The sequence below is a fragment of the Dryas octopetala genome, chromosome 9 (assembly GCF_963921425.1).
Source record: "Dryas octopetala chromosome 9, drDryOcto1.1, whole genome shotgun sequence".
Taxonomy (NCBI): domain Eukaryota; kingdom Viridiplantae; phylum Streptophyta; class Magnoliopsida; order Rosales; family Rosaceae; genus Dryas; species Dryas octopetala.
This window is the reverse complement of record NC_141374.1, coordinates 6,668,211-6,692,121: the sequence shown is the minus strand read 5'-3', so window position 1 is coordinate 6,692,121 and position 23,911 is coordinate 6,668,211. Positions and strand designations below refer to the sequence as shown.

At 35.2% G+C, this 23,911-nt stretch overlaps 1 protein-coding gene across 1 annotated transcript; it reads right to left on the bottom strand.

Annotated features, from left to right (window-relative positions):
• Nucleotides 1-8,135: 8,135 nt before the first annotated feature.
• LOC147273488 (transcription factor MYC2-like) lies at nt 8,136-10,772 on the bottom strand. The gene has a single exon (XM_086256324.1). The coding sequence runs from the start codon at nt 10,630-10,632 to the stop codon at nt 8,554-8,556; it is 2,079 nt and encodes a 692-aa protein (XP_086112450.1). The 5' UTR covers nt 10,633-10,772; the 3' UTR covers nt 8,136-8,553.
• Nucleotides 10,773-23,911: the final 13,139 nt, after the last annotated feature.

Sequence of the window (23,911 nt, the reverse complement as noted above, 5' to 3'; positions counted from 1 at the left end):
TATATATACACGTTAAATCTACCAAGATATGAATCAATACAACACAGCCACATTATTTAAAAAAAGTGTTTTATTAATTTGTAATATTAATTTATTCATGATATCATAATAAAGATTGTATAAAATGATGGATTTGAGCAATAGGTAAAAGACTCTAGATTTTGCAGAAAAATCATAAACCCTTTAGATAAGCAGAATCCAAATCTCATGTATTTATACAATGTCTTTGCAAGATTACATCAGTTTGAAAAGCAAATAGTTCCTATTTACAACGATTTGAATTACAATGTAATTGTTAGTTGGACGTACACAATCTTTGAAAGAGAGTACTCAAGAAGCATTTGAACTTGAACTAGTAGTAACATTCAGAGGAGCTGTTGTGTTGAATTCGAATTTTGAAGAAACCAAATACTTTGGTTTATGAATAGGATGATTTTCCTTTTTTGCATAGTCTCTACTACTGAAATTTATATCTATGTGATGCTCGAAAAAGAAAGGGGGCCTTGTGTATTATATATATAAAAAAAATAAATAAATAAATAAATAAAACTTTTTTGTTTTTGGGTGATGAGAAAAATCTTTTCCATTTCATGGAACATACTTGCTTAAATTCCGTTTGATTTTAGCTAAAGAAACAAAATATACAGAGGAAAGGAATATGAGTGATTTCAGGAGATTCCAAGAGAGAGAGACAGTACGTTTTTTTTCTTGCTTCTTTTTTTTTTTTTTTTCTTTCTTCTTCTTCTTCTTTCTTTCTTTCATTTCAGTGTCAATTGGTACAAAAACTAAAAAAACAAAATCATAATTTAGGTAATTTTCATTCTATAAACATTTAAATAATAACCAACATAAAACACAAAAAATCAAGAAGAGACATCCATAATATTTTGTGTTTTAATAGTAACAATCACCTATTGCTATTGTCTGACAGTAACAATCACATATTGTCACTGCCTGACAATAATAATCACCTATACAGTAGCAATCATGTATTGTTATTGTTTGATAATAACAATCACCTATTGCTACTGCTTGTCAGTAACAATTATAGCTCCAATTATATATTGTTATTGCTTGTTAGTAACAACGATAATCTCACCTACATATGCAGTAACAATCATAACCTACTTACATATTGTTACTTACAAGCAGTAACAACTATAGCCTCACTTACATATTATTACTGATAAGTAGTAACAACCATAGCTCCACTTACATTTTCGATTTTAAAAATCATAATAAAAGTTTGTTATTATCAAACAGTAACAATAACAATAACAAGTGAGCCTCACTTACATTTTTCAATTTTAAGTAAAAAATTAATAGCAAACCTTACATATTCAACTTCTTAGTATGAAAAAAAAAAGTATGAAAAAAAATCAAAATAAGTGAGATTTTATACCCTAGGAACATAAAAATTATAGTAAAATTAAGGTTGTTACTGTCAAGCAGTAGCAATAATAAGTTGTTATTGACAAACAGTAACAATTAGAGCTTACTTACATTTTCAATTGTAAGTCAAGAATTGACAGCAAGCCTTACACCTTCAACCATTCAACATAAAAAAATCAAAATAAATAAGATTTCATAGTCTACAGGAAAATAAAAACCACAATAAAAAGTTGTTACTATATCTAACTTTGTATTGTTACTGACATATCCTCATGCTAATATCAAAAAACTCAATCAAGTCCGCAACAAAATAAGCTAATGCCACGTTCTACCTTTTAGAAACTCAATTCATCAACATCATTTAATAATCCATTACTTTCATGGCTTAGCATACAAACCAATCATAACAATCTTAATATATCACCATGGCCTGGAGGTATATGCTTGTACATGCTAAATCAAACTTTGAAGTTGGTCAAAGGAAAGATTAATTTAAAAATAAAAAGGGTAAATGGGATTAATTAATTTTGAAACCGTTGATAGAATCAGGGGAAAACTGGAGTAAATGAAATGTAAAGGAAAATATACTCAGTAGCAACAGCTCCAACTAGCACAAGCACCAAAATTCTTAACTGTTTGAAGTTGTTAACATGATGAATAATAATGAGACGAAGAGCCCAGAAAAACATGCGAGGAGAACAATCATTTCCATGTTTCCAGAGATAGCAAGTTGTTAAATTGTCCATGAGAACAAGTTCAGTGAATGTGAAGTTGGTCTATACCAAATCTCTCAACTTGTACTTTTCCTAGTTTTAAAATGACGGAATTCAGAGACGAAGAGATAAATAGATATTCAAGCTTATTAATACACAAATATACAAACAGAGGCTGATCCATATATATGAGAGAGAGAGAGAGAGAGAGAGAGAGAGAGAGAATAACCTGGGCAAGAACTGATTTGGGCAAATTGGCACCCTGAAAGAAGGCGACAGCTTCAGCTCCGCTGATCCTGTCATCGCCATCCAAATCTGCTCTTCTGAAGAAGGCTTCCAGCTGATCCGTATTCGCACCCGCCATTTGTTTCCAATTTCACACAGATCACACCCACTCAACAATATCCAAAACCCCAAATCAAATCATACACGCACATCCACAGTCGTTGCTCAATCTCAAAATGGAAACTCAAATGCTATTTTCGTGCGATCCAGAGATTGCTGGGTGCTCCTTGGATCGATATCAGGCGACACGCAGAGGAGAAAGAAATTTGGACATTTATTTATATTTTATAATATAAAATTTAAGACAAAAGGAAAAAATGCATCAGATGGGTCGTGGTGTCCTGTTAATGACCACATTTTATAAAGAAGGGAGCAGCGGCAAAGCTTGCAGACGGAAAAAGAAAGGGAGATGGAGATAGACGGAGAGAAGAGAAGGAGACGGAGACGGAAGAGGATACCGGTTTGGTATAAACTGGGCTTCTTTCAAATAGACTTGGTTCTTAAAAGCAGTGACAGTTTAAAATTGGACTTTGTAATCAGTTACTTTATATTTTATAATTTATATTTTATATTATTTAAGATATGATATATGATATTAGAATTTAAATTCTCTAGAGTGTTTTTAATTATTTTTTATATATAAATATATTAGAGTTTACTAGTTTAAGATTTAAAAATAATTAAACGAAACTCAAAAACGGTCAAACAAAATCTCAAATCATTTTTTTTCTTTACAATTGCCCAAAGGCCCCAAATCTCAATCAACTCTAAACCTTTTCTTTTTCTTTTCTTCCTTTCTGTTCTTCCATTTTCCTTTGCTTTCCTTTCTTTTCCCCCGTTAGTCTCCACTCCCCAGTTCTTTTTTATTCTCTTCTTCTTTATCATCTCTCTCTCATTCATCTATCCCTCTCTCTCTGCATCTTCATAACTAACTCACCCTCACCTCTTTCTCCCTCCTTTCTTCCTCCCCCATCTCCCCCCCCGTCGCCCCCCTTGCCGCCCTCTCCTCCTCCTCCCAAAACCATCTCTTTCTCCCTCAATCTCCCTGCTGCCAAAACCATCTTTTTCTCTCAAAACCCAGCCTCCTCTCCAAAAACCAAGCCTTCCAAAACCCAAAACCAGCCTCTATTGCTCGCTCGATCTCACCCAGTCATCGGTCGAAAATTTTGCCAAAATTTCGAGGATTTTGGCGAAATTTAGATAATTTCGACAAAATTATCCCGAAAAGTTAACAAATATGAGTTTCGATTTCGACACTCCAGAAAATCGAAATTTAACACCTTGCATAGAACCAAAGAAAAACCTTCACTTATTAGTTTTCTTTTTATCTAAGAAAGAAATCTTAATATTTTTGCTTTCTTACTCATTCACAAACCAGTTTTTTTGTTTATTGATAAATTGATACGTCGGCGCCTTCTCCTCCCATCCTATATCTCACGCATCCTTTCTATTATTTAAAAGATTAAAATTTTTTGAACCATCTTAACTGACTATCTTGCTGACCATATTTAAGGTGAAACTCATCTCTATTAGAGAGATGATTAATAAAGTGATCAGTTAAGATCGTCCAAGCAAATAGCAATACTCTATGCTCTAACTTTAATGTACGCAATACTTAGTCATAAAATTAAGCTCATACAAAAGACAATGTTTCTCCCAAGTCTACACAAAACAATATCGTAAGTTTCTAGGTAGACAAAGAAAAAATTGTGAGAAAAAATCTTTATATTTTTGGGATATTCAAAAATTTTTAGAATATATTGGGATTGTTCTCTTAACAAATAGTTTAACATGTTCTGTCGTCACACTGTTTAAGTCCAAATTGTTAATTAAATTGATTCTCAACTGAATGTATAGATCAAATTAATAATTTAAACATGAATGAAAGGTGATAAATTCTGAAGTAAAAGAGTATTACCCTAGTGTATATAGTTTTCGGGAAGACACATGTTTGGTACGTTTCGATCTTCATTAGCAAAAAGAGTTTTGGACACCTTCTGCGGGGTGGTTAATTAAAGAAGAAAAATAAAATTGACATATGGGGAAGGTCCACTCCAGACTCCAAGGCCAAATGTAGCCAGCTGATATTAAGATTGTAAGGTTTCTGAAGGCTGGTTGATGCAGACACCCACACCACAAGTTGGGCAAAGAAAATTAATTCAAAAATAAATAAGGGAAGGGTCTTGGAGTATTATAACAAATTCCATTAAATTAGGGAATACTTCTTTGACATAATTTGAGCCAATATGCAAGGCAGGAAGAGTTACTGTGTGGACCATACAGCAATAGCATGCATGTCAGCAATTGGATTGAACCTGATTCACAAAGCCACTAATGTAAATATTCTTTTGTCTATAAACACAATTATATATGGTGGAGCACCAATGATCAACGACATTTAACATTGGAGGTCTATCCTACACAAGCTTTCTTCTTCTTGGCCATTTGTATTCAGATCGAGCACTATACCCTATATAGCAACCCTGCTTTATGCATGTGGTTATTATAAAGGAAGCTGAAAAAGTTCCCAGGATTCTGGAGATCACCAAGTTTGAACTGTCTTTTTGTTTTTTGGGTAAATACCAAGTTTGAACTGTTTTGCAACCCTTTTAATTATCTCACTGAATGAAAGCATATTAATCGGACGGAAAGAGATGTGGATACACACTATTGCAATTAAAGTATGCCAAGCTAAAAGAGAAAGTGAGAAAACCCAACTTCTTTTGGTGTTTCGTGATGTTCACAGCTCCAACTTTCCCAGTCATGCATGCTTATGCTGCTGCATTTACAGAAAAACTTATTACCAAATAAGGTAGACGTACAATCCAATGAGAGGTAGCTCCTTTTTCATCCATAGGTGTCGGTGCATTTTCAGCACCATGGATTAATAGACTCAAAGGCTGACCCCAGAGTGGAACCACCTAAACAGTGCCTTTTGGACTTGGGGTATTTATTAGAACACCAGTGGAAACCTTTACCCATTTGCTATCCTACTCAAATTTTTTTTTCAAAAATTAAGATTTTTTTTTTAAATGTGAGTTTTTAAAATCAATTTTTAAAATTTGAAAACGCGTTTGGTATGAAATTTGAAAACAATTTTTAAATTTAAAAAATGATGACATCTAAGAAAAAAGAAAGTGAAACAAAATGAGAAAAACGATGTTTTATCATTTTTAAAAAGAGGCATGTTTTTGAATTTTTTTTTTTCTAAAAACTGTTTTGAAAAATGGTCTGCCAAACACGTTTTCTTGACTAAAACTTGTTTTTTTGTTTTTGAAAAAAAAAATAGTTTTTGAATAGAATATCAAACATGCCCTTATATTTTGGACATATTTGGAATTATTCATAATATATTTTCTGAAAATGTTCTCTTAACAGATAGTCTAGCATGTTATGTCTCTCAGACTCTTAACTAAATGTATAGTTCTAATTCACAATCTAAACATGAATGAAAGGTGAGAAAATCTCAAGTAAAAGAATATTACCCTAGCTAGCATATATAGTTTTCGAGAAGGCACCTGTTTGGTGCGTTTCTTCATTAGCAAAAGGGAAAATTTAACTTGATAACCTCTTTAGCAAGGGAAGTTGCTTTTCAAACCCCACTTTTCTAAACATTACATTTATAACCCTTTTTGAATGTGAAACATCTAAAATTTCCTTCTCATTTATTCACTTTCAGCCTTTCTTCAGTGATGGATCCAGAAATTTGATCATATTGTAAATGTGAGAGCTGGCTAGCGGCAACTTGCATGCGGGTGGGCGGCGGTAGATGGGGCTGAGTAAGAGGTTAGAGTTTGAGAAAATGTGAATTGGGAATAAATGGTGAACACCCATCAACCTCATGTTTGTTTTTTTACTCAAAATTTTTAAAAAAATTCATCTCTAAAATGACATCATTTTGAGTTGGACTTAAAATAAAAAAAATAAAAACTAAATAATGTCTCACAATCATTCACACATTTCGTGGAACAAGTTGTGAGAATACTTACAGGTGATCATTCCGGGGGTCAACCTGGCAAGTTTGACAAGGGCACAAGGCTTTTCCAAGCAGGCGGATGGTCAAGCGACCACCCTTGTCCCTTCTCACATCCTAGCCTCTCCCTCCTTTTGAGTAAAGACTCACATCCACGCAAAATCAGCTCATACCAGATCTGTTTTGGATCGCCATCTGGAGGTTTGTGGATAGGCGATGCTGCTCGGTGGTGTTCACGTGGAAGTGGAGATTTGGATGTGCTGCAGTCACGGTAGTGCTGCAACCAGTTTATCATGTTCAAATGAGGTGCTGCAACCATAGACACAGTCAGTCCAGGGGTATTTTTGTCCACAAATTAGCTAAAAAATCTTTTTTGAAATGTTCTGAAAAGTGAAATTATAAAAACAACTTCTTTTGCTAAAGGGATCACCGGGTTAAATTTTCCTTAATAAAAAGGGCTTTGCACACCTTCTGCGGGGAGGTTGAAGAAGACAATAAAATTGGCATATGGGGGGAAGGGTCCACTCCAAACTCCAAAGACAAATGTAGCTAGCTGATGTTACTCTGACATTAAGACTCTGAGGTTTCTGAAGGCTGGTTGATGTAGACACCCACACCCCAACTTGGGCAAAGAAAATTAATTCAAAAATAAATAAGGAGTATGATAGCAAATTCCATTAAATTAGGGAATACTTTATACTTCTTTGACATAATTTGAGCCAATATGCATGTCAGCAATTGGATTGAACATGATTCACAAATCTACTTTAAAGATTCTTTTGTCTATGAACACAATCTATGGTGGAGTACCCTTCCTCCAAAGTCCCAACCACATAACGATCCACAACAATTAACATTGGAGCTAGGTCTATCCTACACAAGCTCTTCTTCTTCTTCCTTCTCTTCTGAATTCTGATTTGAGAGACTGTTATTGCTCAGCTGAAAAATTGAAAACATACATGTAACTACAGTACTGTACCAAGGTTGCTTGGCCACGGTTTCAGAGCACTAACCCTAGCAGCCCTGCTTAATGCATGTGGTTATTATAAACGAAGCAGCAAGATCCAAGATTGTGGAGATCACCAAGTTTGAACTGTCATTTTGTTTTTTGGGTAATACCAAGTTTGAACTGTTTTGCAACCCTTTTACCCTCACTGAATGAAAATATTAATCACACTAGAAGAGATGTGGATACACACTATGGCAAAGTATGCCAAGCTAAAAGAGAAAGTGAGAAAACCCAACTTTTTTGGTGTTTGTTGATGTTCACAACTCCAACTTTCCCAGTCATGCATGCTTATGGTGCTGCATTTACAGAAAAACTTATTACTAAATAAGGTAAACAAACCAATGAAAGGTAGCGTTCCTTTTACATCCATTAGTGTCGGTGCATTTTCAGCACCAAGAATAGACTCAAAGGCTTACCCCTGAATGGAACCACCTAAACAGTACATTTTTGACTTGGGGCATTTATTAGATAAACAGTGCAAACCTTGGCCAAAGAAAACATTACCCATAAAAAATGACCCAATTATAGCCATTCAATAACATCCCCATCTAAAACCCATCTGGGCTACAATCCAACCTTGATGATCTCTTCTGATGTATGCTGAATTCATTGAACTGAAACAACTTAGCCAAAGTTGAACAAGAACTTGCAAAATCGATGATATTTTTTGTACAACTCAAATGGTATGTAGTATGCAACTTCTATCAAGTGGGCAATCCAACATTAACAGGGAAGAGGATCGAAAAGCTAATGAAAATTGGAATTCTTTCAAGCCTGAGTTTTATCAAGCAAAAATCTTAGAGTATCCATGAGGACAAAACAGGTTACAAACTTACATTCTGAAACACATACTTGTAAACCACTGACCACAACTTCCAACAGCCCACAGGTTCAAATTTATAGCATATACATATACACACTGAAGACTGACAGAAAATTGTTCAACTAGTTCAGCTACTCAATTCGCATAACCTCAAACTCAATCTACACTAAAAACAACAACGAAAAGAAACACAGTAGAAGAGTATATTACAGAGCTCGCTCGCTGCTTTTCCGGGAGCCTTAAAATGTCCCAAAGCCCTACACCAATGGTAGCAAAAGAAACTTTCTGTTCCTACACATATCTCTTATTCAGCTCTCTCTCTAATCCGAAATAATAATCACCCACCTGGGGCTTGCGTTTATCGGGTATCATCGCCTACTTTGGATGATAGAGCTAACCTGAGCTGGTCCTGCGTGTAAATTCGGCTCCCCATCTTCACTGTGGCTTGTTGAATCATCAAATCATTCACTACAGAAACGCTGGCATGGTGTACATCCAAGTCAAGCTCCTTGAGCGCCGCCATTAGCCTGGCGGCGGGGTGGTTCTTCTTACAACACTGAATGCGAATCATGGCGTCCCATCCGATTATCTTCACATCTATGTCCATTTCTATCAATTTACTTCCATGGTGATTGGCCAATTTCAGGTCTTGGTCGCCGGAGCCTGAGCCTGAGCCCGAAGACCGCGAGTCGCGGTCTTTACTTGGGCCGACGTCCTTGTTGAAGGACTCTAATTGCTTCTGCAAGTCGTCTTTATCGGACTCCACGGCTTGCAGCTTGGTCTTTAGCTCGTTGATATAGGAAATGGCGTCCCCGAGAAGGGAGGCTTTGTCCATTTTGGACACATTTGGGACAACGGCTCGGAGTGCGTAGAACCTCTGGTTGAGCTTCTCTCTTCTTTGTCGCTCTGCTTCCACATGGTTCAGTGGCTCTTCTCTTCCATTCGCCGGCTTCCTCCCCCGTTTTCGCGGTCGTTTCTCGGGGTCCACCACTCTGCTACTGTCGGTCTCGCGAACAACCGAGGCTTCGAGATCGGAGTGGTCCGAATCCGCCGGGCCGCCACTCGATTTCACAACACCACTAGACGGCAAAATCACTCCCGAACTGAACGACAAGATCCCTTCGTCGTTGCTACCGCGCGAGGTTGGCGATCTCTTCTTCTTGCTGCTATCCTCTGCGGCGGCGATTTGGGTCTGCTGCGACTGAGCCGAAAACAACTTCCCATTGGAATTGTAAGAGCTCTTACTGTCGCCGAAATTCAATATCTCGCCCGATTCAGGCTTCATCCCATTCTTGACGCTATTCCCGTCGTAGCCATAATCCGAGAAATTCAGCTCCCTGGTGAAGAAGCTCTGCGTCTGTGTCTGGGCTTGTTGCTGACTGCTCTGCACATGAATCGCGCTCGGATTCTCCGATAAGCTACTCGAACTGGGGTTCTCGAACTGAATCGCCGCCTTGGAAATCGGCTGGTTACTGGTGCTGGGAACCGAAGCAGTGGGACCCATCGAGTCCTTGACTTCGACCGTGGTGCTCGACGGACCTTCGTTGATCCAGAGCGACGAGGGGTCGTTCTCGCCCTGATCGGCACCACCACCGCCGGCCATCGGCCACGAAGTCATCTCCGAATTGTTGAAATTGAACAACACCCGCACCCTATTCATCAGATCCGGACTTTGGTATATGAGCTCGGTAGACCCCAATTCGACAACCCCATTCGCCGTCGGCACACACACCATGGTCTGGAGCCCGAACACCTGGGCCTGCCTCGCCCGCTCACACGGCGAGTTCGCGAGCCGCTCCGTCCCGGAAACCCAAACCGGGGTGGAAAGAAAAAGGGCCTGACCCGGAAGCCCGGCGCCGTTGACAAAAGACTGAGTCATGGAAACGAGGAAGAACCACTCAGTGTCAGTGACCTCCTGATCCACGACGGCGTCGTCGGCGGAGGTGTCGGAGCCGGAAATGAGAGAATTGAGGTCTCGGAGCACTTTCTTGCGGTACTCCTGCTCGGCCACGGACGTCGTCGTTTTGGCCTTGGCTTTGTCTTTGTCCCTCTCGTCTTTGTAGAACCCTTCACCCCAGCCGAGAAGCGAGGTGCCGCCGTATTCGTAGGAGGCCTGCCAGAAGATGGCGTACGTCCAGCTCTCTCTGGCGCCCTCGATCAGGGCCTGGAGCCTCTGCATGAGAGTCTCCTGGTTGAAGGGCGCGATGGACGGCTGAGATTGAGGCAGTGAGGCCTTTGGGTACTCTGACGTGGACGCTGAGGATTGGGGTTGGAGGTTGGGCTGAGTCGTGCTGGGTTGGGCCGCTGCTGCAGCGGGCTGAGCTGGTGGCGCCGCCCAGAAGGAGGTCAGATCCGATGAGTTCATGAAAGCCTCCATCAGCGAGGCGTTGTCGTCCGTCCAGAGATTCATAGTCGGCGGCATCCGGTAGTCCGTCATTCGATGCGCTCCGTGTTACCGGCTGGTCCGGTTGCTTCAAGTGTGTGGTGTGGTGTGGTGTGGTGTGGTGTGGTGGTGAGAGAGAGTCAGAGAGAGAAAGAGAGTATGAAGGAGAGTTTGGGATTGGGTTTGGGGATTTATTTGCAGCTGAAATTTAGTTGGGAGGAAGCGGACAGTAAAAACAGAACAGAGACTCCGAGTGGAGAGGGGGACAAAAAGGTAAACAAACAACACGCAAAGGGAAGGGATAGGGGAGGTTCTACGAAAGCAAATGGAAATCGCCGATTTAATCGGGAGGGTCTTAGTATCCAAAATCCTCGTATATCTATCTACTCAGGTAGAGATTGAGGCTAAACTCAACAATGCTCAGCTTCAGCTTGCCCGTGTGGCACAGTAAGCAATACACGTGGCACTTATCGGAACTCTTTGACCTCAAGGAAAGAGGATTTGACTCGCACACAATGCCACCACACTCACATGCACACATGTGCGAGACCACATTTTGAGTAATTACATTTCCATTAATGTGCGTGAGTGTGTCCTATTTGTATTTCTATTGATTTTTCATATGTATTAAAGATGTCGTACATTATGCTACTTAAAATGTGATTTTTTTTTCAAATAAAAACAAATAGGATCATCTTAAGTTCTTAACACTATAATTTATTAAATTTGGAGAATATGCGATATTATAAGATAATGAGTCCATTCATTATAAATTTCATATATCATATGCATACTAAGTTCAAACAAATTTTACTTTTAAAGAGGATAAGATGGAATATATATAAAGAAATTATCTGATAAAACTTTCAAAATCACAAATAATGTTCTCACACTCAAAAAATTGAAAAATTATAGGGTATAACCGATATACTGTCACGTGTTATAACCAATGTAACGTGTAAGGGTATTATTGGACAATATATTTATATTAGTAGGATATAGTATTAATAACATTCACTCATATTATAACACATACACTGGTTAGACCATGTGTCAATATATCGGTTATACATAATGATTTCTCAAAAAATTGCTACAACAAAATAATTTAATATAACAATTATAAAATGGTTAAGAAAAATTAAATTTTAAAAATTACCTACATTATCAGTTCATATCCATTTATATGTTTGATGTCTCCAATAATCATTCAAACTCTCTCACTTCACTCGTTTACAACTTCTCCCACTACTTAACCAATAAAAATACTAAAAAAAAAAAATTGAAACAAAATTTACAATTTTAAAAAAATCACCTACATTATTATTACTTCAGCTATATTATGTTTTATATAATCATTAAAAGAAGAAGCAAATTGGCGTGAGAATACATTTCAATGGCATGTCGGTAAGGTAATAATTAAAATATAAATGTTTAGATTTTTTAATTGAGCTTGTCACTTTTTTACATCAGTATAGATGAAATTGATTAGAATCTTGATTCGTTCGATCTCTCTCTCGATCTGAGGTTCGATAAGGTCGCTGACCTACCTTTCTGAGTCCGACAAATTTTACACAGAGTGAGAGTGAGAAAAAGAGAGAGATGGAAAAACTATAGAAAGGGAAAAATAGGGAGAAGATGAAATGTTGGCTCGGTGGGGGTGGAGATGGGAGACTGAGGGGAAAGGGAAGGGCCGTCGGTGATGGATTTGTTGCCGACGGGGACGAAGGGAGAAGGGTGGGTTGGTTATTCCTTTTGTTTCATTTTTTTTAAGGCTTAATTTCACTTTTGCTCCATGTAGTTTGAGTCAAGTTCTACTTTAGTCCCTGTAGTTTTAATTGTTATGATTTTGGTTCTATAGTTTACAAATCGTTGCAATTCAAGGATACGTTAACATTTTTGTCAATTAATTTGTTAAATTAATCATTGAATCACTAACGGTATGTAAAATACATAATTAAAATCGAAATGGTTTGTAAAGTACATGACCGAAAGCACAACAAATTTAACGATTTGATGAACGAAAATGCTAAGATTTGAATTGCAACCATTTATAAACTACATGACCAAAATTATAACATTTGAAACTACATGAACCAAAATAAAACTTAGCTCAAACTACAGAGACCTAAAGTAAACTTTGGTCTTTCTTTAAAACTAATTGAAGGGAAAACTTCGAAATATTAAAAGTTGTTCCAAAAATATGAGAGAAAATAACCTTTCTCAAGTTGTAGAAGTCACATGACACAAAATAAAATTAATAAATTACTCCAAAGTCCAGTTTTAGAAAGCTTTTTAAATGAAAACTCAATTAAATAAAAAAAAAGTTAAAGCTCAATCTATTCATGTGCGTACCAAAAACAAGCTATCGAGAGCTCTGCGGATGCAGATAAAAATGCATCTACATCTACAGATTTTAAGTTACAAATGCCTATTTTTTAGGTTGTAAATGTATTTATTAAGATTACAAATTTATTTTCATCCACTCTAAAACTTATGTAATTCACAACAAATAAAATATTAACACATATAATAACACATAATTTGTTATTCAAATTTCTGATCAGTATAAGTGGCCAAAAAAAAAAAATTTCTGATCAGTAATCATTATCACATTCATCTCGTAGGTTCCATGAAATGGCCGCCACTCGGCAGCAGTGAAAGTCCAAAAATCGGCGGTCAGCATCTAAATAATCGGCGATCCAACTGAAGTTCTCTTTTCCACTCAACCCTGTCCCGCGGTTAATTAATCTGAATAGCAGACAGGTAGAGAGAGACCACTGAATTGGACAGAATAAAAAAAACAAAGAAAAGGGTGGGACGCGTTGGCGTCACGAGATTCAATCCTGGCCGTTGATCGGGTCACCCGCCTTCGTCCCCTTCTGGGTTTTCAAAACTCTCACACCCAATAATCAATAAACAAATGCAATATGTTGAATTAAATATTAAAAGGGATTAATTATTGAGGCACGTTTGTTTTGCTTGATGCGTGTCGTAAAAGCACGTTTGGAATTTTAATTTTTTATTATTTTATTTTGTTAGGCACGTGTATATCCCACCATCGCATGTGAAAAACCCTCTCCACCTTTTTATATTTCATTTTTTTTATATTTAATAGTTTGTCTTATCTTTTGTTTTCTTTAGCCTTAATTCCGTCAAACCCCATGGGACCGTACTACTTAAATTGCTTAATCTCGTCACCAACCAACCACCAAAAAAAAAACCTGAAATATTTTTGGGAGACTTTCATTTGATTCTTCAGTTTTATAATATACTAAATAAAGTCTTATGATTTTTAAAATTCTAACTAAAATCCAATAATATTGTAACTATTTCATATTACACAATATTGATCTATTATTTTATATTTTTTTCACACATACCAAGCGCAGAGCAGTCGGTAGTCATTTTTGATTGTTCGGCAATGCATTTTTACTTCTTTGACAAATCTTGATTTGTCGGCTTTATATTAGGTTTTAAATTTGAATCTCAAAGTTAAAACCTAATATGTAGTTTCCACAAACTTTATTCTATACTCTAGGAAGGTATGAGGTTAACCCGTATCTTATACCTTTAAAAAATAAAAAATAATGACATATTTCTTTGACAAGATAATGATTAAAGGATTTTATTTAGAAAAAATAAGGATTTTATTTGAAAAAAAAAAAAATCATAAGGGTTTTTACCAAATAAGAAATGTTAGAAGGATTAAACTGTAATTTTCCCAATATTTTTTCATCAAAACGACATTGTAGTCCATGTTAGTTTCTTAAATTTCGAAGGTTTAGTAATTTGCTGTATAAGTTTTTGAATATTAATTAGTATTGTTGTGTTTTGATTTTCATCTTTCAATTTAAAAATCCACCAAAAAAAATTGTAGTAAGGGAGAGTTAGTTAAATAAGTTATCACAAAAAAGTATGGTGTCAAAGCCAGTCTGGACTCTGGACCAAAGGCAAATCTGCACCAAATCTTTTTTTCTCTTTTCTTATTGTCTTGACTCTTTTGAGGAATTTGACCCAAATTAAAAAAATATTTCTTATTTTTGCTTGAATTTTTTATTGCATGGTTGTAACTTGTAAGTTGTAACTGGCTAACCCAAGTTTTTAAGTCTATTAATCACTAGTTAACCACTGTTGTTCATATTTATTTCATTATTTCAACCAACAACAAAAGTGTACGATATTTAGGTAACAAAATATGTTGTTTCATCCTTATAGTTAATAGATCATTTTCTTTTTGAGAAAATAAACCTAGACTACAAATGAAAACTTCGATTATACTTAATGAATTGGGCTATCTGACCACGTGTATGGTACAACTATCTTAACTAGATTACCGCGTCATGTGTATTGTTTTTATTTAAAAACTATAAACTTTACTTAAAATAAGCATATATTTGAGTATATAATTAGAGATCATACAAAACACGTGATACGATTGCCCTACTGAATAATCTTTACTCCAACTATAACTAATATCTCAAATAATCAAAATTAACTATGGAAAAAAAAGACGGAATTGAAGTTTACTATAGAAAAGCGAAAAATGGATGGAGTTAGCCCAAAACTCAAAATCCTACAGTGAATGATTCAATCAAGCTAATTCATTTGCATAAAAATTGGAATTGGCAATTTGGAGAAGAACATGAAACCAAAAGGGAAGCCAAATGTCACGTACAACAGTAAAAATTCTCCAAGATTACGTTGTTGGAGTCTTGGTATGAGTGAGGAAAAAGAAGAAGAATAGGAGCTTAAGCTGGCTTGGGGTTGTTGACTCTATCGGATTTGGAATGAACACTCTTCTTAGTTTAGACATAGGTATTCACGATAATTATATTTTGAGGCTAACATGTTTGCATAGTTGCATAGTTACATTAAATATGGTGAGAATAGTCAAGCGAATCTTGACGTTGTACGTTGTTTGGCAGGTGCTACGATTTGTATGATGCCAAACATACTAGTTTTTTTAAGTAACATTGCTTCTTCCCTCCTTAGCTGATCGAATAGAAACGGCCACTACAGGTGTAATTTCTTTCAAATTATATATGTTTCAGAGTAAATTGCTCCATTTTTTTATTTTTATATAGAGAGGAAATCGAATTCTTAATTTATCTTAATTAGAACATATTATTACATTATTCCTCACCACTTGAATTAACTTAAGAGCTTGTAAATTACTTTAATTTATTTGTAGATTATGTGATTCAATGCATAGCATATATATTTACTTGTTAGTCCACTTGCTTCTAACACTAGCCCTAATCCTACCAGTTGCAACAAGTATAGAGAGAGTATTTTATACATATATATTGTGAATAATCGATTACACAATTGAATGAGGAGGGATAGATGAACAATTGTTTTATAATATACATTGAAAAGACTTTCTTAATAGGATTGATAATCAGATTACTATGCAACGATTTTAAATGTAAAAATTCCTACGGTACAATTATCAATAGACTATTTCTATTAAAATTGAAAAAGAACTTTATAATGAGTATTAAGAAGCGCAAAAATTCATGATTTTAAGCTTGAAAGACCTAAATATATCCCTTATATGACACGATTAAAATAGGTACTGCACGACATGAGTAAATAGGATGGCTCAAGTTAAAGTTTTTAGCCCATCAAACACGGAACGACACGAGCATGAACACAAAATTGGCCCGCACACCTCATTTAACATTGTTTCTTCCATTTTTTAAATATTTCCAATAAAAAAGTTCAATTGTTCAAGTAAAAACATGTTAAATATTTAATTATAAAAAAAAAAGGTCCATAATAATCGGTTTTCTCATTCTAAAAAAAAAAAGCTCATGGGTGATGGGCTAGCTTGTTTAAGGCACATCAAAAACACGGAACGCACATGAATAGACCATGAACCATGGCCGTGTCGGACCTAGATCTTAATTATATGGGCCGAAACGAGCACAACACAAAACCACAAAAACGGCCAACTCAGCCTGTTTGACACTTGTACTTTATGTTCTAAGCTAACTTTCTGTTTAGAGTACATACATAATAGAATTATTATATTAAATGTTCTAGAGGAACTCCTCAAGTTGGGAAATTTAAAACTTTACAAATTCCATAATTTCCAGGTGCACTCAAAGCTCAAATTAAAGTATTATATTCCATGTGCCATAAATATATAACTGCAGGTAGGAATCTAGATCTTGTCATTATCAGTTGCATCACGCCTTAAGTAGTGATTAGGAAGATAATGATTTATAATTACTGAGGGTTATGAATGAGGACATGGTTCCATTGTTGGTCATGCATGTCTTTCAACATATATTCTAATATTCAGCAAATAGAGAAGTAATATTAATATATCTTTGATTGGACAGTAAAAGGATTAATTAATATTTGCAATTCTGATTACCCTATTTCATCTTTGGAGATAGAGAGAGAAAGGATTAATTAATATTTGCAATTCTGATTACCCTATTTCATCTTTGGAGATAGAGAGAGAAAGGATTAATAATATTTGCAATTCTGATTACCCTATTTCATCTTTGGAGAGAGAGAGAGAGAGAGAGAGAGAGAGAATTTTTTTAAGGTAGAAAAGAAAATGAAGGTTAACCACCAATCTTGTTCTTGACATTTATTACTTCATTTGATAACCAGCAGCATTTGTTTTCTTTTTTTAATATATAGCAAAATATAAAAAAATCAATAAAAAGTTTCAATATTACAAATAGGTCAATATAAAATTTCTTATCTCATATTAGTCAATGATATATTTTGAGAAAGAGCAAATTACACGTAGATACCTCAAATATGCACCCATTTCAAGTTCGTACCTCAAGTTTCAAAAGTTGTCTGTTAGTACCTCAACTTTACTTTCGTGACAACCACGTATTTCCGTCAACTTTTCTGTCTGTCAGGCCGTTAACCACCTACGTGGCACACTGACATGAGTTTAAAAAAAATGTCACGTAAACAAAAAAAATAATATAAAATAAAATAAACTTTTTAAAATAAAATAATTATAAAAACAAAAGAAAAAAAATTAAAAACCCCAATAATTAAATTGAAAAAAAAAAAACAGAGAAAAAAAAAAGAACCCAGATTCAACCCCACCATCCGAGACCCACCCCAACCCAACCCGCAACCCACAACCCACAACCAACCCTTATCTCCCTGCCAGCCACCCATCCACCTTGCCGCCGACCCCACCACCAACGGCCGACACCGAGATCCAATCTGACAACCACCTATCCTAGTTTGCACCTAAAAATAACAAGTGTGTGAACAAACTCAGAAAAACCAAAATGTAACAAAATCAAACAAACCCAGAAAATCTCAAATAGTAAAGCCAAAATCCATTTCCCAAAATCTCAAAGAAAGTTAACAGCTTCTGGCATCTGGGTTTGCTTAGTTAGCTTTGGCTAATAATCTCGCCCAAAACCATGAAAATTTGGACTTTGCTACCTACCACATTGTGATGAATCAGACCTAGAACAAAACCAATGTGACCCAATTCAATACCCACTTTCTCGGCGTCGATTGGCCGCACATGGTGGTCATATGAGAACTCCGAAGGTACTACGAGACTCAGAGTGACTAGGGGAGCAAAACCCAACTGGTCCGACATCCCAACTCTGCCGGAATAGGCGGATCGCCGCCGACCCAGTTCAATACCCACTTTCCCAGCGTCAATTGGCCGCACACGGTGGTAAGATGAAAACTCCAAAGGTACCACGAGACTCATAGCGACTAGGGGAGCAAAACCCAACCAGTCCGGCATCCCAACTCCGCTAGAATAGGCAGATCGCCTTCGGAGGTGCCGTCTACTTTTGGGTTTTTGGGCGATTTTTTGGGCAAGTGAAGGGTAGAGGGAGGAAGCGGAAAGAGAGATGAAGAAGATGAGGGTGGTCTCGCAAGAGAAAGAGATCGGGAAGAGAGAGAAGAGAGAGAATCGAGGTGGGCGGCTGAGAGAGAGAGAGAAGAAGAAGAAGAATCGGGGTGGTCTCGCCGTCAGTGGTGGGTGGCTGGGAGGGAAGGGAGGGTTATGGGTTGAGGTTGAATCTGGGTTTGTTTTTTTTTTTTTTTTTTTTTTTGCAGGTGAGGGTGGAGATGGTAGGGAGGGAGGTGGGGTGTGGGTTGTGGGTGACCTTGCATAAATTTTTTTGAGTTTTTTTTTTTTCAATTATTTTATTTTTTATTATTTTTTTGTCTATGTGGCACTTTTTATAAGCTATGCCAGTATGCCATCTAGGCGATTAACGGTCTAATAGACGGAAAAGTTGACGGAGGTAGGTGGTTGTCACGAAATAAAAGTTAAGGTACTTACGGGAAACTTTTGGAACTTGAAATGAGATGCATACTTGAGGTGCCTACGTGCAATTTGCTCTTTGAGAAATTACATTTTAGTCAGTGGCCCAACCCAGTTTACTCACTAAGCCCAATCCACTTGATGATGTCATGTATTTTGGTGTATTGAAAAATACCAATTTGCTCATCCATTTTTTTCATTACTTATGGAGGTAAAATTATGACGTTACCCTTAATTTAGTTTAGGGTATAGAAATAGAGTGCAGAGTATATAAATGAGGTTTAGGATTTAGAATTAGGGTTTCAGAACTTATGCTTAAGGTTTAGGTTTTAGGTTTCAGGCTCTAAGCTGTTTTGCTGCGTAGCAGTCAAATACAAACCTAATACAAATCTAAATATAAATAATAATGTATGTTTATTAATTTATTGTAATTCATAATTTTTTCATTTTGGTCAATAATGACTAAAATAAAATTATAAAAAAGTGTATTGATTAAAATATAATTGTAAAAAATTTTATCAACTTATTTGTAATTAGCCCTTTAATATATTCATTCATTTGGTAACCACGGGTCTGATGTAATTAAGGAACTGGCAATCCAAGATCGTTGAGGAAGGGTTTCACTGTAATATTACTCGTTTTTTTTTTTTTTCAATATATTTCTCTTCCTTTTTCTTTTTGAGTAAATTAAAAATTTCCTTCACTATAAACTTCTGTTGACAATGGCCAAACAAAAAAAACTTCTATTGACATTGCACAACATTTAATATGAAATCTAATGATTAGTGCCAATTAATCTTTACTCAATTATCCTAATGCAAGTTGGAATGTGCGACGTCTATAAGACATGGACAAATTTTTTACCATTGAATTGACGGGTTTACACTTTTCTATTATAGAGTATAAATAGAGACAGACTTACCTGCCCCAGAGATACCAGCTTTGGTTTCTCTCTCTCTCTATCTCACTCCTCTCTCTTCTCCTTCTTCTCTATTTCTCTCTCTACCATTACACAAATCTACCTCTATCACAGGGTAGGCAAGTTATTCTCGTATAAATATGTATATAGATGGCCCAATGTATCTGTATGCAATGCAGACATTTATACCGCAGCCATTCTCATTCAAATCATTTGTTTAACACCCAAATTAAAATTATAATTCACAATTATCTTTTGGACTATACATCATATCTTTTTTTAGGTCATCAAATGGAAATTATGGAAATCAGTGTCAAAGGTTCACCAAGACTTGTTTCATGAGATTGGCTTGAATTGTCAGAATACAGTTTAATGTTAGGAGCTTTACCAGCTGATTAGACTATTGTTTAATTTAACTGTAATAACCAACTAATTATTAGTTGAACAGTGCTATTTTTCTTCATAATATTAAAAAAATCCTGAAATTTAAATCGCTCATCCCTCTAATAGTCAAGGGCGCACACTATTACATGATTTGATCTCTTATTTTGGCTGAAAAACTTATCTTAATTAAGCAAGATATTATCTTGATTTTTAGACAATACTTTCACTGAAATCTTCCATTATTTTCAAACAAATTTAACTTCTTTTATTTTATCACTTTCATTCTCACGTGCTCATATTCTCTTCTAGTTATTATTTGAGGCTAAATAAACATTTTTTCAATTAAAAGAAAAAAAAACTCTTGTATATTATTTGGGTATTTAAAAATGAATATAAGGTTGTCCTCACAACTAATTACATGAGTTCATAATGGGATCTATTGTGAGAGAGAATGTGATAAACCTTATCATAAACTCATGTGATTGATTATAAGGACAAATTTAATACTCATTTGGAGTACCCAAACATTTTCCGACAACCAATTACATGCGTTTCTAATGAGATTTATTGTAAGAGAGAATGTGGTAAACTTTATCATAAACTCATGTGATTGATTAGAAGGACAAATTTCATACTCATTTGGAGTACCCAAACATTTTCCGACAACCAATTACATGAGTTCATAATGAGATTTATTGTAAGAGAGAATGTGGTAAACTTTATCATAAACTCATGTGATTAATTATAAGGACAAATTTAATACTCATTTGGAGTACCCAAACATTTTCCTTACTAATGCCTTATTTTTAGAGCTAGCCTAGGGCAGTCAAAGCATGAATCAAAGATGTACATGACCTCTATTCTACAGTTTATTTACCCTTTTTGACATGCCGTCCATGATAAAGCTAGATCTGTAACTCTTTATGACCAAAATGATTGTCAAAAAGAAAATGAAAGGTGATGAGTGTGCCCATATTTACACCTAGGAAAGCTATACATCTGAATGCAATGCGTGTGGGATCCACAATAAGACTGAGAGATGCAGTCAAATGGGGACATTAATCCGCAGGAATTAAACGTGCCAAGCAATTTAAGCAAGTGGTAGAACTCTCTAGGCTGTGTCTGCTCACTATTTTTATATTATTATTATTATTGTTATTTTAATATTATATATTGTTAATTATGTTTTATATCAAATTGTTCTTATCCGGAGACCGCAGATTCATGCCTCTCACAATACCGTACACAAATTATAGATTTTTGTATATTAATATATTTTGATCGATATTTCATAAATTTAATTTGATAAAATTATTATCAAATTTAGACATACATTATATGTTAATTGAATTGTTATGTTAATTGATACTGTCACGTAACAAAAACATGTAGATATTTTTCTCGCCATCTAACCAATTTTGAGAAAATAAAAGCAAGGTGTGTGGAGCAGCGCCAATCATGTTGTTTAGGTGGTGGTGGGTGGTGTACTGGTGTGTCATGTGTGTATCTGGAAAGGGAAAGAAGCATGTGATCTGTTCAACGTCACACCGTTTTCAACCTTTCGCAGATTGCCACTCGTCCGACATGTCGTTTAGGGGTACATCTGGCTGCTGGCTTTATTCTTAAGTGGGGCATGCACATTTATTAATGGGCCATCATAGTGATTCCCCGACATGATTAGCCTTAATTAATTGATTAATAACTTTGCTTAGTTATTTTTTAGTATTTTGATGACGCTTAACAATATATCTTTTGTATCGAAGATTATGATTGATTACTTTCTTTAGATTAGTTGGTAGGGTAGTTGGATGGATGTGGGCCATGTGGCACTATCTTTTTATTTTAGTAGTGTTTTCCTTTTTTTAGAACTATTTAAACAGTGTTTTCAAAGAGCTTTTCCATGAAATTGATTTCTTTTTAAAATCATTTTGTTTTTGTTTTATGTATACAACAGTAAACTTATTGGTTTTTACTTTTTAGATATGAATCCCCCCAAAAACCTTATCCACAAACACAAAAACAAAAAACAACATAATATCATACCAAAATGCTTTGATCCTTGGAAAAATAATTGCTTTGATTTAAATATGATTGTATATACGACATAGTACGTAACTGGAACCCACTTGGCCACTCTAACCTCTCAGTCTCTCACTTATAATCATTTTGGATTGTTGTTGGACACCCAATAATAATTCTAGTTCACTCATAATATTTTTGGTGTTTGATAACAAAACTTAAAATTATAATGCCTCATTATTCTAGGTCACTCACTAATCACTACAATTTTAAAAAACAACTATTTACCTATTTTTCAAAACTGCGGTGATTAAAAGTTATGAGCCCCATTAATTAAAAATTTTAATTATCCAATATATTCTTAATTTTTATACAAAATAACAAAATATTATCCCCAATTTTAGAAGCACTTTTTGTAGATTTTAATAATTATAAACAGCCACAACAATTTTATATTAAAATTTACCACCTTGATATTGTTTTTTACGCTCACAACATTTTTAAAAATATAGTTTATCAAACACTTAACTGTTTTACTTTACAATTGTTTTACTTCACATCAATTTTTTCTCATTACAATACCAAACTAAGCCTAAGACAATTTTCCCTCTAATGCATAGGAAAATTGGAGGTTCTATACTATAATCTAGTACTCTGGTCAGATAGAAAAAAAGGGCTATTATTCTTTTTAAGTTCAAAACTAAAAATAGGTTGATAAGCTAGCTCACATGAAAAAAGGTGATAGACCGATCCACCTTTAAGTGAGGCGAGCGCTCAACTCGGCGCTTTTTTTTATATATTTTTTTTATGTTTTGCAATATAGTTATTGTTGGGCAACAACTGTATTCAATGTGCGACATTGACTATAAAAATGATATTTATAGATATACTTTTTTGTCTTTAACTTTCTTACATAAACATGTAAAAAATTCACAAACCAATATAAAAACATAAAAAATAAAGCTTACAAAATCAAATCCACTCTAATTTCAACAGTACTGTTTGTCACTATAGAGTTATTGTCGAACAATAACTATTGGTCAAGTATAGCTCATCCAACCTATTCAGCGCCTTTTTTTCTGTGTCAATTTTAACCCCCCCTCTCTTTAATATGGACTTTATTTATTATTGGGTAGATCTTTTTAACATTCCCAAACATAAGGTGTGTTGGTTTAACATTAGGGTGTCCCTCCCTCCCTCCCTCCCTCCCTTTTTAATATGGACTTTATTTATTATTGGGTAGATCTTTTTAACATTCCAAAACATAAGGTGTGTTGGTTTAACATTAAGGGGTTTAAAATGAGCTTATTTATCTTTTTCTGTAAGAAAAAAAAAATCTAGTACTGAGGTAACAATGTGTTTCAATGCATTGGAAACTGGAGTACAAACTTTATTAAAATCTCATAAATTATACCAACTTTAGAATTCGATCATCATCACTTGAGACGAATAGAGAAATGATACGACATATTAATATGAAATAAGTTGGGTTAGCATCAAATACAGATTCTCGATTTTGATATGAAAAACCTATTTACTTATTTGGTATATAAAAGACAACTAATTTGTACAAGACGACTAACTATTCTCACTCTTATGCAAATTCTTGTGCAATTATAGGAATATGAAATATGGTTTTTCTAGCATCAGAATAAAGTGGTTGGTGAAAGAAAATAAGTTAGAATTAAGATATGTGAATGGTTCGATCCTAGCCAATATAACAAAAA

Coding starts and splice junctions, on each gene's coding strand:
- LOC147273488 (XM_086256324.1), bottom strand. CDS start 10,632: ATGACGGACTACCGGATGCCGCCGACTATGAATCTCTGGACGGACGAC.